The sequence below is a fragment of the Anopheles aquasalis genome, chromosome 2, assembly GCF_943734665.1.
Source record: "Anopheles aquasalis chromosome 2, idAnoAquaMG_Q_19, whole genome shotgun sequence".
NCBI lineage: Eukaryota > Metazoa > Arthropoda > Insecta > Diptera > Culicidae > Anopheles > Anopheles aquasalis.
In genome coordinates, this window is record NC_064877.1 from 54,710,949 (window position 1) to 54,725,753 (window position 14,805).

The 14,805-nt window shown below is 44.2% G+C and overlaps 4 protein-coding genes across 8 annotated transcripts; 2 read left to right on the forward strand and 2 right to left on the reverse strand.

Annotated features, from left to right (window-relative positions):
- Nucleotides 1-848: 848 nt before the first annotated feature.
- On the reverse strand, nucleotides 849-5,437 carry LOC126573519 (homocysteine S-methyltransferase-like). 5 transcript variants are annotated; one of them, XM_050233695.1, is made up of 4 exons: nucleotides 5,358-5,437; nucleotides 1,676-2,239; nucleotides 1,286-1,593; nucleotides 849-1,216 (listed from the first exon to the last, which is right to left on the reverse strand). In XM_050233695.1, the coding sequence occupies exons 1-4, from the start codon at nucleotides 5,361-5,363 to the stop codon at nucleotides 1,057-1,059; spliced, it is 1,038 nt and encodes a 345-aa protein (XP_050089652.1). In that variant the 5' UTR covers nucleotides 5,364-5,437; the 3' UTR covers nucleotides 849-1,056. The 5 variants fall into 5 exon arrangements, with proteins under 5 accessions (XP_050089652.1, XP_050089656.1, XP_050089654.1 ...); XM_050233699.1 differs by having other exon boundaries at nucleotides 5,332-5,382; XM_050233697.1 differs by lacking the exon at nucleotides 5,358-5,437 and adding an exon at nucleotides 4,834-5,128 and having other exon boundaries at nucleotides 1,676-2,234.
- A 1,315-nt stretch (nucleotides 5,438-6,752) lies between these two features.
- On the forward strand, nucleotides 6,753-7,762 carry LOC126573520 (uncharacterized). Its single transcript, XM_050233700.1, has 4 exons — nucleotides 6,753-6,944; nucleotides 7,011-7,345; nucleotides 7,418-7,525; nucleotides 7,595-7,762. The coding sequence occupies exons 1-4, from the start codon at nucleotides 6,796-6,798 to the stop codon at nucleotides 7,687-7,689; spliced, it is 687 nt and encodes a 228-aa protein (XP_050089657.1). The 5' UTR covers nucleotides 6,753-6,795; the 3' UTR covers nucleotides 7,690-7,762.
- Nucleotides 7,763-8,635: 873 nt separating this feature from the next.
- Nucleotides 8,636-13,646, reverse strand: LOC126573518 (protein phosphatase 1L). The gene is made up of 4 exons (XM_050233692.1): nucleotides 12,847-13,646; nucleotides 11,642-12,275; nucleotides 10,450-10,766; nucleotides 8,636-10,373 (listed from the first exon to the last, which is right to left on the reverse strand). The coding sequence occupies exons 1-4, from the start codon at nucleotides 13,230-13,232 to the stop codon at nucleotides 10,160-10,162; spliced, it is 1,551 nt and encodes a 516-aa protein (XP_050089649.1). The 5' UTR covers nucleotides 13,233-13,646; the 3' UTR covers nucleotides 8,636-10,159.
- Nucleotides 10,904-11,627, forward strand: LOC126573521 (uncharacterized). Its single transcript, XM_050233701.1, has 2 exons — nucleotides 10,904-11,186; nucleotides 11,257-11,627. Exons 1-2 carry the CDS (start codon nucleotides 10,993-10,995, stop codon nucleotides 11,540-11,542), a joined length of 480 nt encoding a protein of 159 aa, XP_050089658.1. The 5' UTR covers nucleotides 10,904-10,992; the 3' UTR covers nucleotides 11,543-11,627.
- Nucleotides 13,647-14,805: the final 1,159 nt, after the last annotated feature.

A 14,805-nucleotide genomic window follows, 5' to 3' on the forward strand; every position in this document is an offset into this window, starting at 1 on the left:
ATTTACAGCAAGAACACCACACACTTTGCCATCGAACTGCTAGTGTACCTTGGTGGTACGAATGTCGTAGAAAGCCCGACCACGACAACAAATACTGTGATGGTTAAAGGGAACCACGAAGGTCCGCAACACGGACGTCGGATACAGTTCGACGAGTTTGCAAAGAGTCGGTGATACCTGGAGGATCCATCGAATGTAGAGAACCTACTCATGACACAGTCGTCCAAGGACTGGTTGCTGGTTGTTGGCCACGTTGCAGGGGTCGTTCTCATAGCAGATAATTCTCTCTCGGAACTAACGGCCCAAGGACGCAAGCGCCATCCGAAGGTAGACGAAGTCGTTATGTGTGTCCTTGCCACAACGTCCCAAATGATGACGCATTACGATCCCCTCCTGGAGGGCGATTTGTTTACAAACTGGGGTGCTCCCGAATGCCAATGAGGGGAAGTAAGCTATGGCCGCCAAGTTCCGAAGATGCACGTGCTTTGCTCGATACAGGGTACTGACCGGCCCCAAAACCAGGCGATGTTTGGCGATGTGACTGGGCAAAATAACCAACTTCAACCATCTGGAGTTTGGTTGGAGCAGTGAGTGTATATGTGTTTGTTTGGCAACTCCTTGACGCGTCGAGGTCGAGGATTGTGTTGAAGTCCTGCCCGGACGTATTGATTTTCTGCCACCTCGTATGGTTGCTGGTTACGTGATACAATCCTTTGAGGTTAACCGAAGAATACAGAGGAAACTGAGAGAATTGGGTTTAAAACAGATGAGCCATTTCAGTTCTAGTGGCCCTTAGCAAAAACCACTTCGGATATCTTTAATGAAAGCCTCTTTCGACGACAGAGCAGTTGAAAAAGTTACAATCTTCTTGGCACAATATATTTGTATGTCTTGGTTGATAATGGCTTCCAGCGCGATTCTACAAAGTACGAACGAACAACAATCAGTATCGATACTCCATAAAATGTACTTATCCTTAACATGTAACAGTGAGTCTAGTAGATAAAATTGATTAAACTTATCATAGCCAATCGAGGCTCGAAGTCTTGGAAATAATCATTGATGTGATTTCTCAGCGATGCTCTCAACAGCCTGCTTGATGCGCTGAATGTCTCGAGCGTAGGTCCTGCAGCATCCGCCTATGAACCGCGCACCGAGCTCAACCCACTGGGGCACATAATGCTCTAGCGGAACACAGTCTTCCTTACCCTGCCATCTGTAACGGTGGAAACGATATTGAATCAGTCATCTAAGCTTCGGTTCGGAGATCGTATACCTAACTTACCCCTCTTCAACGGTATAGATTTCGCCGGAATTCGGATAGACAATGAGGGGAATGCGAGCCTCGGGAGCCTTTAGCTCGTTCACGCTTTTAAAAAGCGGCGTTACGATCTGCGGATGGACACAGTTTACACCTAGCGCTAGCAGAGTTTTGTTGCGCCTTGAGCGTGCCCTAGCCCACAGTGAGTTTACTGCCTCGCTAAACAGTTCACCATTGGCCAGATGTAGGTTGTCCTTGCATTGGAACGAGATCCAGAACCGCACGCTAGGATACTCTTCACTCATCAGATCGAACAGTGCTGCAGCTTCCATCTGCACGAAGATGAAGTAAATAGGATTACACTGGTTGCTCTCGTTTACGTCTGATAGTTAACGCTAATTGCGCCATGATTACCTTGCAGGGAATCGTCTCAATCCCGAGCACATCGACGCCCGCCTCGATACAGGCCTCGATTCTTGGTCGATGCCACTTTTGGATCGTATCGGGTGAAACCGTACTCGCATAGCTACCCGTATACTCCGATCCATCGTGCAGATGTGCTCCATACGGTCCAATGGAGGCCACCAGCAATGGTGGGGTCCGGGGTTGATCGCTGTTCACTCGTGTAGCCAGAAACCGAGTCCGGGCCATCTGCGCTACACGTACCGTCGACTTGATCAAGTTCAGGCTGGCGTCCTCGTTGAGATGCAGATACTCGCCATATCCTTCGATACTGGCCTGGTAAGTGTTGGTCATGATAGCTTCAGCGCCGGCCTCCAGAAAATCGAGATGCGTCCGGAACACAGCGTTGGGATTGGTAGCGTTGAACCGGGCACTCCACAGTGGATCTCCATCAATGCTCTTGCCAACGTGCACCGAGAGCTGTGTGGCAAAGCCACCGTCCAGTACTGTCACACCGCTCATATTGTCTTGAGTTCGTTGATCACCACACCGTACTGCTGCTCGTCCACCACTTAACTGCGTGCGAAATGAAATGAAGCCGGCTCTAAATACTGTTCTTTTTCCGTGGTTATCAATATGGTGAAGCTTTCTTTTACGGACATTCTCACGGCTAGGGGCATGGAGATAATGAGAGGAAAAGAGAGACTCTCGAAGCTGAGAAATTTACATGATAGGCAATTAAGTAGGAACAAAGTCCCAGAACAGCTGATAGGAACCCCCAGTGACCACGCTGTTGGGTGATTCTAGCTGTTCAGCTGCTCACCAGCGGTCTGCTTGGTATCAGTTATTACAGCATAGCTAGCGCAGCTGATCCTGAACCGTTGCCGATAGTAAAAGGGTTCCTGGGTTCATGGAACGCTGGAGTAACTGGCACAATGATCTTTCAGTTGGGTGCGACAATCTCTTTTTGCAAAAAGGCGCAAAGGTGACGGAACCACTCAGAGATTGGAGGACGGAATCAGTCCAGAAAGAAAATCGATCGGGAATTTTGGTTACAATGATGATTGACAGAATTTGACTGCTGGATGAAAACGTGAAGATGATGAAAGGTGGTTGTACTTCTTAAGGGGGGACTTCGGTATTTCCCGGCCAAAAAAGGCCCGTTTTCATCGATTTTTTGTGACGTAACCATTCAACTGTATTTTTTTCAAATAAATGACATAATAATCTACAGCTTTTGAAGAATATTTGGTATTGTTTTGAGCAACATTCATTGAAAAATTAATCCATGCCATCAAATTTAGGCAGTCGTGTCTTCGAAAAGATACTTTTTCTGGTGCCCATCGTAGTTGCGTGACGGGTCATCAAAAAAATACAAATCGATATTCGTTAGAAAGATTATAAGTTTATCTAGGTAGCCCCGGAGAGTTTTTGTTGATATTCCAATTTTCGATTATTGGCAGATTTTTAAAGTTGAAAAAGTGATGCTTTTTGCGATTCTGCCAGCAAAAACGAGCTTTACATAATTGTTAAACAAAAAGCATCAACAATTTTAATAATATCTCGACGGGGTTACCTGGAAAAAAGTGTACAGGTTATGAACCGACTTTGAAAACGTTGGTTTTGGGAAACGCTCTTCCAAGTAGCGAGCTGCATGGAGCCTTGTATGAAACGCGGATTTTCAAAAATCTGTATCTTTGTCAGTTTTCCTCGATTGATCCAAAACATTTACACAATACTCTTGAAAGGATCAGCTTTCAGGGAAAAATGTTAAAAACATGTGTCACAAATAAAAATTAAATACCGAAGTCCCTTAAATCTGAAATTCCTACATATTACCCAATAAAAAGAGCTTAAGATCCTTCAACAACAGCGTAATTGTTATGTATCGTACTCCTTTTTATTTTTTAGTTTTTCAAGTACAAATAGATATTTCACTCGTGACAAATTACATGAATAATAAAACAAGCAACCACAAACAGAAATATTATGAAATATATTTAAGTAGGAAAAGGGCAGAAGAGAATAAAACATATTTTCCTAATTTTATCATTTTCAAAATTTGTTTAAAGAACTGTGTAAATCTGCTAAAAAACAATAGAACAAGTTTATAACCTATGAGTTGTCTTTTCCAAAAATTCACTTGCTCTAAGCGCAACGTTAAAATGTTATCAATGAGTACGTCCACAAAGTTAGATATAATAGCAGTGCATTTGCCATTAATTTTTAAAATATTGTAACTGTATAATTTGATACCATTACTGAAATAGTCGCAGTTCCGGTTCAAAAATGCTCCCACAAATTAATCTTCACCCAGCAACAAACAGCAATGCGCTGGGGGCACCTTCTGCTTATGCCTAATCTATTCAACCACGCACTCCACATTCTGGACAGCTGTTTTCATACCGCTCGAAACAGAAACCAATCTGGAGCATGATCAAGGTTGAGCACATCGCCAGCAGCACCCCTCAACGAGGCAAATATGCTGTCGAGATCAAATGTTAAACTGATGACATAATTGAACCTCGGGAAGCATTTGCTGCTGCTGCTGCTGTTGTTTGGCGGACGCACCACATCAATCTGTTGGGGACTGATAAGAAGCTCAAAACAATACAGCACAACAAAAACAGCTGCTTTGAAGATAAACGACGAATCGCGATTGGTGAGCAGAAGAACCGCCGCAAACCAGTAAAAGGATTCGGGAAAGGTACGCCAACAATAAAAACGAAACCTAACCTCACGATAACAGCAACAAGCGGTCCAAGGCTGCGTAGACAAAGCGGATGACGGTTGATGGTTCGCACCGATCAATTGTTATCATTGCCGTAAATTCCCTTTCCGGCCCATTGTTTAGCTGAAACCATCAGACAGCAGTCGTGTGGCTGCTGGTAGATGATAACGAACGCATATAATGTAATCATTACTGGAGCAACGGGTTTCAGTCATTTAGGAAGAGAAAAAAACCCACAACAAAACGCGGCACGTGATAGCATTTCTCAACACAACGAACTATGTTAGTGTGGTTTGCAGCTGTACGATATCCATCCAAACGCTACAATGTAGGTCAAGGGAGTTTTAACTTACGTACGATACCGAGCACGATAAATTTTATCAACAGTTTTAACTTGACCAATGATTCAAAAAACTTTCAGCTCTCGTTAATGTCTCACCTGAATTATTCAGAATTATATCTGGTTGATTTAAAATGCTAAGAACGAATTTTCGCTTCCAATTTTTTTACCAACTAAACACGTAAGTGGACACACATTTCAACGCACAAAATGGCGCACAGACAGACGACGATTGCGCGGCGTAGTTCAGCTGTTGACTGGCGATCAGAATGGTTACGCGACGAATGGCCGCTCGCCGAAAAACAGTCCCAACCCAACACCCCCGTCGATCAGGTACCGTCGATGACGCTGCTACGACACGGGGCCAAAGGCGACACTGTACCCCCGCGACCCGCGGCGTGTCGCGATCGCGATCCAAACACACACCCACACCGCAAGCGACGCGGTTTGCGCCATCATCGAGACGACCAAAACATCACCTTCGAGAGAGGTTGCTAGGTCCGCTAAACCGAAGGGCATGAGATTGGATGTAAACAACTCAGCGCTTGCTGCGAGCGATGCTACTTTGTGTCGGCCGTCCATCCATCCATAACCTACCTTATCGCCCTCGCACTAATCCCTACCTTCATCCACTAGCACACAGCAGCAGCAGCAGCCAGGGATCCATTATAAAACCGCCAACGGAACACAATCGTTGGCACAATGGCAAACCCGGGGAGCGGAGGAGGAGTGGGAGGCACTCGAAACACAACATCAACACTCATCAACAATATAAACAGCTGTGGGTGTCGATGAACCGGCCCACCGAATACTTTTTCTACGAGATGCAAAGCGTCTCCATCGCCCAGTGTATTGGTGATAGGCACCTATCACTTGAACAGTTGAGCCAGTGAAAGTGGTATTCTTTACGCCGTAATTAATCGCTCGCTTCGTGTGTTATCGCTCTGCTATGTATAGAGAAAGCATTCTGTAACAGTATTAATAATATAACCGAGTGCATGGGGTGGACCTGTAGGTAGGTTGAAAAGTGACATTGAATATTCGTTTCGGTGGAAGAAAAATAATCATCCTTATGCCACAACATTATAACACGGCATACATTATGGGCAATGATTTCATTGCTACGCGAACTTATGCGTAAAATTATGCTCTTCCTAAACAGGGAGTCAAAAAGTTTAATTAAAACATGTGTCTCAGAAAAGTTTTCCTTGAGACTGTAAGGTAACAATTTGCAAATAATACTTTAAATGCCATCTATAATGGAAAACTGTTAGTAACAACCAAATCGCAAAGCATCTACTTTTATCTTCTTAAACCAATAAAGAACTGATATCTACTTGACATGTTCATGACTGCCTCCTCGTGAACAGTCGTTCAATCAAGTTCCAACAGTACCATACGAACGCAAAGTATGGAAATAGGTGCAATCAAATCAATGTTGACAATCAACGATAAAACTTCATCTGATGCGAGTGCAGTAGCAGTATATGGTTGACATTCCATCAGATAACCGTTCCCTGGCCGATAACAGCCGTCTTCAATGTCTTCTGCCTCTTTTGTTGCCATCATGCTCTCGCCTACGACTAATAATGCTCTTTATCGCTCATGACATTAAGATAACGATTTGCAATTAAATACTTTGTAGCAAACGCGAGCCGGCATACAATCAACCTTCGGTTGAAATCGAAAGAAATCATGCCACTGGATTTGATTCAATATAAAGTTCATCTTGTCAAAGAAAAAAGGAATTTTAAACTAGTACATGGTTCTAGGATTCTCTTTAAAGTTGAAACGCACGATAACGCCCAATTTACTCAATGATTCGTAAATGGCCTAACAGAACTGTTCCAATACATTCACGTGGTGATGCATTATCACATGAACAGCGGCATCCTCACTTTGCAAATATTTATTTTTATTCTGAGACTTCCGCTTTACGCTGTATTCTGCGAATTACATGATGATGATAGAGAATGGTAAAACGACGCTGATAACAGCGTCGCCTGCTGCTCTAATACGTTAAGATCGCTTCAGTTCCGAAAAAGCAAAAGATTCGTCAACATGTTCACTTGCGGTTGGTGCTGTTCGATCATAATTATGTTATTAGTTTGTGAATATTCTTGTGAATTAGAATCCGAATCAAATATGCCATTGGTAAATGGTTTCACTTTTGAGCTTTTGCAGAACCAACTGAGTGAAGTGCGCGGAAGGTTTGATTCAAGGTGGTCTCCCAAGCGGTTACCGGACTGATCACAACTGCTCTCCATTGTTTTCAGCATATCACAACTTGAGGATAATTTGAATAAACAATCACAAACAGAGGAGTTGAGAAAAGAAATACTTTCGCTGGCAGAACGGCTCAAGAGCATTGAACAAAGCATGGAAAGTGACAGGACCACCCTAGCCACACAGCACGCTGATAAGCAAGACAAACTGGAATCTCTTCAGAACAACTTCACGGATCGATTAGATGGTTTGGAAACAAGATTCTCTGAAAAAATTACCCAGGTCCTGCAGAACATCGACAGCTACAAAAATCGTCTGAAAACTCTCGAAGGTGGTTTCAGTAAGGTGGTTTCAGCAAATGAACAGCTGGAAAACAGTGTTAAAGGTAGAGCTACATTGAAAATTCTATTAGAAAGATTGGCTTAACCTTTGTCTTTTGTTTTGCTTAACTAACTAGTGTTTCAGCAAAATACCAATCAACAGATGAAACATCTAATACAAATTTTGGAACAGTCAGCACGCAATCGCTATCCTATCGAAACAACAACCGATATCTATCAAAGAGGTAAGTGATAAAAGAGGCATTAGTAATTATCAGTAAAACCACACATTTCTTTCGCATTCTTTGCAATAGTGTACAATTCCTGTGATGACGTTCCGTCCTCTGGTCTGTGGAAAATTCGTTATGGAACCCAAGTAACTTCCACAACATGCTTTAAGTTCACTTAAACGACTTGTTTAAGTTCATTTTAACATAATAGACTTAATGTAAACAAAAAATATTAGATAATACACATAAAAAACAAACAGATATGCGACTACTTTTTTGTTACGTTAGGAGTGTTAATATTTTTAAAAAATGTGTGCAGCACTTTGATGTAATGATAGGCAGCAGCGTAGAAAACGATTTTGTAAAACCGCTGTTATGCCTAGAGATGCTAGTAAGAATTCGTGATGTAATAGTAAGTAATAGTAATAGAATAGAATAGTAAGTAATTTCCTGTCTTTGTTCCTGTTTGATTTATAATGCACAAGTTCGCCTTGAGACAAAATTCAATTCCCCGGATCGCTGGAACCGAACCGCGTCGAGAAGAACCATCACAGCGAATCCTTTTATGAATTTGTTCACTATGCATAATCTGCGCCTCTGAGATTTAGATCCTGTCCTGTGATAAAGAAGATCTCTTATCCGCGATCGAGAAGAGGACTCTCAGAGGATTATTTGGTTTCGAATGAGAGGAGGAACGACGGAGAACGTGGAACTATATGCTTTGCATGACGATTTCAATGTCGCGTTTTCTTAAGCCATCCGGATGGATGTCCAGGTAGGCCAAGGTTGACCGACGATATCGATCGCGAATGTTATACAACTCTTCTGGAGCAGGCGAAAACCGCTCGTCATATGAAGCACCTGATAAGCATGTAAGTAACACGATAACTTAATTTTAAGTGACAATCCCAGAAAGTGTGTTATCAGACAACCTTTTTATCACAAATCAACCGATAATGAGCTAAACTATGTACCAATGAATGTCGTAATTGGCATCACGTCGTATTCGCCTTTTATCGCTCTCAATTATACCATTTAGTGATAAGCTGACGTTAAAAGTGTGGCTAGCAAACTTTTCGGATTGACAGTCACCGTTACTTCTATTCAGAGGGACGACCATTCACGTGGAGGTTTTATAAGAGTTTTTATTTAAGATTCGTGGTTGGGCTTTGTTCTGCCCATCGAGAAGGATATGTACAATTACAAAAACCGGGAGCAAAAAGGCAATGCAGGTCAAGGGAAGTAGCTCACAAATTGCCTCAATCCGAAAATGGTGTCGTTACGAGTGTCAGTGAATTGGTGCGTGTGGGGAGCTCGTTCGTGAGTGATTCTTAATTGTCTGGTATCGATTATCAGATCAGAATAAATCAGCTACTACAGCGATATTTCTTATCAAGTGCCTATGATTTGATCATGCGCCGTGTGCCTCGATGAAAGCTTTTTTATCGCTTTATTCTTTTAACTATACTGTCCTTTTTTTCTTAATTCTACTAATTTGACGGTATGGGCTCCCACCTCAACCACATCCGTTCGTCAAGTTGTTTTGTTTGGGTCGACCTACGACATTTCTTATGTACCAAAATGTTCCTAATTTCTTCAAAATCATTCAGCCAATTGATCCCAATGGGAAATACAATTCCCTGTGCATCGAGCACGTGTACTACGCTTTGGCACCATCCACAACTGTACCCACAAATTCACTCAAAAACCCACCCATACACGATACACCATTCCCAAAAGGTCCCTCAGGATGAAATCTTTAGGATTTCCTGTGCTACTCAGCCAATACCGCCAATAAGCATAAGCTCGTCCGTTTTCCGTGTCTTTATGTGTCCAATTAGATTCTTCGTTCCAAAATTACCCTATCTAGTTGTAGTTTCTGATTCATTCCTTCCTTTGTCGTTGATTGAATTCCAAATTTCTTTTTTATGTTGAGCAAATATTGCACTGCAATGCAAAGAAAAAGGGAATCTTAAATTTTGTTATTCCCAGCGATACTGTCTAGAGGTCGTAAAAGGACATTAATTTGGCTATAAATGTTTAAAAAATTGTTCACACTGCACACATTGCTCTTCCAATTAAAAATGTTACGTCTTTGAAACGATTGTCTATACTATTTCCCGGCCACGAGCCATGCGGCTGTGTAAAGGAAAGGCTGTTATCTAACCGTACTAACTAAAGGAGATGGGCGGGCACACAGTGACAAATCTATTAAACGCTATATTAATGCCAGGGATCATTGTTTTTGCACAGCAACGCTGTTGCGGATGATAACAGCTACAATGATTCAGAAACTCGCCACTCACTACATACTATAATAATTTGTAACTCACATTTACTGACCATGGGACGAACTGAACAACAATAAAAGCGACGACCTAGCGGGAAAAGAACGCACACACAGGTTCTCTATCACCTGCTTCTTTGGATGAGTGAGATAAACTTAAGTGAAAATAAAAATAACTCAAAGTAGCAGCTGCATTGATCGGGAAACAAGTATCGTTTCTAAGTGTCAATGGTGTAACAGGGCTTCGAGCGAGATCTGTGTTAACAAATAAATCAAAAGCAAAAGTTATCAAGCTGCCCCCTACCGCTCTCTCTCTCTCTCCGACAGAGACAAAAGAAATGAACAAACTAACGTTAAGGACTTCAATCACTCGACGAGCCAACCTCGTATCGACCGTTTTTCAGCACGATCACCAACACCGTGATGTTGTCGACGGAACCACGATTGTACGATTGCAGCGCAATGCTTTTCGCGCCAAAGTGTGGTTCATCGAGCCGCTCACGTACGAATGCAACCGCTTCCTCATTTGTAAAGGTATCCCAGAGCCCATCCGAAGCCAGGATCAAAAATTGCGGCCTAGAAAAGAAGGAGAAAAAAGGCCAAGACGACTGTGAGGTGCATTAAAACCATCAAGCATGATGTTTGCACTTACCTATGATCGACCAGGTCGAAAGAAAGGACGTCTGGATCGGCGATAACCAGTTTCTTCTCCTTCAACGGATAGTCACCGAGTGCACGGGAGGTCGCCAAAATGCCAGCTACTCGCCACACGCCCTTGAACGCAATAAAGCCACCGGCGTCGGCAATTCGTTTCTGTTCACGTACCTGCTGCGGTTTGTGGTCGAACGAGAGTGGTATCGCGTTACCCTTATGATCACACATTACGCCACGCGAATCGCCCACATTCGCTACGATCAGCTTGCTACGATGAATCACGGCGATTAGGGCGGTTGTTCCAGCAAAGTCCGCCTGGTAAAGCAGAGCAATAGAAAATAATTGAGAAAATTGTCAATAAAATGAAAACCATATTCCTTTAAGTCGGTACAGGAGGAGGAAGCAGATACTGGTGGCAAAAAAACAACCCCGACCGGAGGTTCTTGATAAGGATTACTCGTGGCGCCAGCGTCTCGCAGGCAATGTCTTTCGCGCGACGGCGATTGCCGTTCAGTTCTGTGTGACCTTCGCCAATGTGATCATGTCTGACCAAAGTGCTTTCCCGTGCAACTGCGCCACATTATTTCTGCTACTGCTCGCCACTCCATGGAGCGCCAGTGTCCCGATTCAAGGTGTCGTTCAAAATGCATTAAGAAACGGTCCAACGCATCAAGGATACTTTAATGGCTTCGCATTCGAATTAGTCTTGAGTCGTTTGAGCGTGATTGATCAAAGGTTTGTGTTGTTCCAATAGAGTTATCAAGCCAATCACATGGAAAGACTAACCGCACCGTCACGATTGCAGTATTATGCAGCTACGACAAGATGTTCGCTCACTACAAGAACGAGATCAACAGGCGGATAATATTACACGTCTAGAACAACGACTAGACAATGTTGAGGTCCGTTTACAGGAGACCAATGTACTCGGTGTACAGATAAACGATCAGCAAAGCCGTATTAACTCTCTGTCAACCGATCTGCTGGGCATAACCAACAGACAGAGCCAGTTAGAAACCACCATTGCTTCCTTTAGCCAGAGAGGACATGGGCGACGACCTCATCATCATCATCAGGGTCATCGAGGTTGATAATGCTGATTACCACATAATGAATTAACGTGGAAGATAAATTGATGCCAAGTGCTTAAAAATAAATACTTTGCTTTTGCGCTTCTCCACCAAACTCACCAATTTCCGGGCTGCTTCGACGAGATCATGATCAGCCGCTAGTACCTCGTCGGTGATGATTTTTCCAAAGTTTATGCTCCCATTCTGCACGTAACAACGAGCTTCGTAGGTTTTCGGTTTCGCTTCCGGTACCGTGCTGGCCGCACCGGCGGTGCCGTTCAGTAGATTCTTCTTAAGCTGCTGCCGTGCCGGCGACGCATTGCCCATGTACTTGCTGAGCAGATCGTTCTCCAGCTGTTGATTGCTGTTGGCTCCAGCACCAGCACCGCCTACTCCGATTGCATCTTCCGTTTTTGACTTGCGGAAGCTCTGTCTGCGCTGAGCTCCCTCGGAAGCAGTGGCCGACGGTGATGCAGCATTATGGTGGTTCACCTTGTGTCGCTCATTCTCTTCCTCTTGCGGTTCAGATTCTGGCTTCTTTTGCTTGCTCTCTGCTTCACAATCAGCACCTCCGCTCTTGGACCCTTCCATTGGCGATCGACCATCGGCGATGGCCGACGATTGAGCCAGCTTGTCGTGGATGTTCCTGACCAGCACGTTCTTGGCGTACTCTGCCGCGTACTCCCCACCATGTCCATCGAAGATCGCAAACAGAGAGATACCACTATTGTTGATGTTCTCACTAATAACGAACCTACGGGAGAGATCAAGCGTACAAAAGATAAATATCATGACAATCGCAGATCGACTCGTCGGAAACAAAGACAGAACGAAGAACGGCCTTTGCGACCTATGGCATTCCCGGTTACGCATCTGTGATGGCAAAGAATTCCTTATTTTGGGTCAACAAGCTTGCAAGAGGTAACACACAAAATTACGGGCTTATCATTCGCCATAAAGAGATGAGTTGCAGTAATTTACAATGAAAGGCTTATCAAGAAAGGGCGCTGGCTGGCAATCAGCGGCAATGCAAAGATTTTCGATTTCGTACAGAGCGACAGCGCAGTGCGTCCGCGCTAATGCGTGACCCAGTTGGGTGCAGCAGGACGGAAAAAAACGCCGCGCAAACACGCAACCCGCCGCCTTGGTTTTTATCTAAAAATAAACAATATGTTGCAAACAAGTGTAGTGGACGATAACCGGTTAGGATGAGATGATTCGGTCCGATTGCAAGCGACCTGCCGCCTTGCCGTTATCACGAGTATCTTATTAATTCGCCTGAACAGGTGTGATTAGCGGTGCTCCCTTCCCCGCGGGTCGCTTACCTATCCTCCATCTTTGCACGGCGACCTTGGACGGCGTACACGGCACTTCCGGAGGTACGTTCGTCCCAGCTGTGCTTCTCGGCAGCGGACGCAAGCAGTGCCAGCTTGCCCGATCGGCCCTTGCCACCGAGGCCCAGGGAGCTGCTGATGCGCCCGATGAACCCGCGGCTCCATACTTCCGCCGCTTGCAGGTAGAGGACGAAGAGACAGATCAGCAGACCGGCGATCAGCACCTCCGGCTTCAGCAGATACACCCGCATCACCTTCCACGCGTAACTGAGCGAGCTGTTGAACGGCGTAACGCCCACGGCGAACTTCGAGAGTAGCTTCATGTGCGACTTGGACAGGGTCTGGTATAGTATCTTATCTTCCAGCTCGTCCTCCATACCCCTTCTCCTCCGATCCAGCAAACAGAATCCTGTCTAAGCAGCGACTGCGACCACTCCGGTACGATGTTGGACACGCAGCAGGAACTGCAGACCAAAATAAGTGCGCCCCGTGACGTCGGCGGGTCTTGGGTGACGCAGGATATGGTTACGGTTGCCTTTGGGCCAGCAAATTATTGGACCATTTTGTCCTAACCAGGATTAGCGCACATTCCCAAGGATTCGCGAGAAAGAAAAGTTCCCCGTTAGTTTGGCACACTCCGATCAACAAACGGGCTACTATATTCGGATGCCAAAAACCGGGAACACTTTGCTTTCAACAGCGAGAACAAACGCACTTCCGATTTCTTAATAGAAAACTAATTTTGGCCACGAAATCTGTCTGCACAACTTTTTCTTCCCCTCGTCGACACCCGTCCGTTTTTGTTTTGACCCGTCAAAACAACCCGTTTGACAGTTTGCCCCTTGACGATGATTTGAGCAAAACTGAGCAAAATTGAGCAAATTCAAACAGAACAGGAGACGCTACCAACCGACAGCACCTTATTGGCGGTCCACACGCTCAAATCTTGGTCGTCCGATGCGATTCGACGACCAAGATCTGAGCGTGTAGATCATGCATAAAACCATCCGAAATATTGAGGAGAATGACTGTACATTACTAGGAAGACGCAATGCAACGAACCAGACAGTTTGTATATGCCATCCAATAAAACATATAAACATGTAAATGTGCATACAAATTTCCAACGGTCCAACGAGCCATTTTAGTGTTGGACGAGTTAAAATCATCTTCCTGATTTCCCTAAAAGTTCACGATCAAACTGACGAATGTGTGAAATAATCAATGATATTCATTGAGGCGAGACATAAAGAAATGCAGATATTTCTAATTGTCGTATCATGATACTAATATTTGGTTCTATTTTGACTGTGCTTCTTGAAGCCAAATGCCAATTAGGCATGACTAGAGCAACCCTTTGATTTACGAAAAATACGCTAACCGATTTTTTCCCAAGTTTTGATTTGGTTTTGATTATTTGTTGAAATTCATAAAGATCGCTCATGCATGAGCTCTGAAACTAAACATTGTTCTCATTGATATGGTTCTATCTTTTTTCATTCTGCTTTGCTTAAATAGTTTCTGCTTCCTTATGCTTGTAATGGATGTAGTAATGGATAGAGCTGAGGTGATAGCTTCTGTAAATCCAGTTCGGATGACGAAAGCGGTTAACATGGCTGTTATCTCGAGTCGGTGTTTAGATTGCCTTCTATCAGTGAGGGTTTTGAACGAATGAATATAGCCGCGATCGTGACGATCGTGAAAACGATGTTCAAAAAATGGATGACCGGTCGATGGGCTGCCTATGGGTCGCAGTGATAAGCCCATATCATTGAGGCAATAGCCGCGTGTGTGCGGTAGTAAACGATGACTGCTGAGCTCTCAGGACGGCGACGACTTTTGCGGTTAGATTGAAGCTACTGTACAAAGCGATCGCTTGGATTATGTCAAACGGATTGACCGCATCTCGTTGAGCATGCCTTTTGCATGCGTGCCTTGTATGATTGTCCC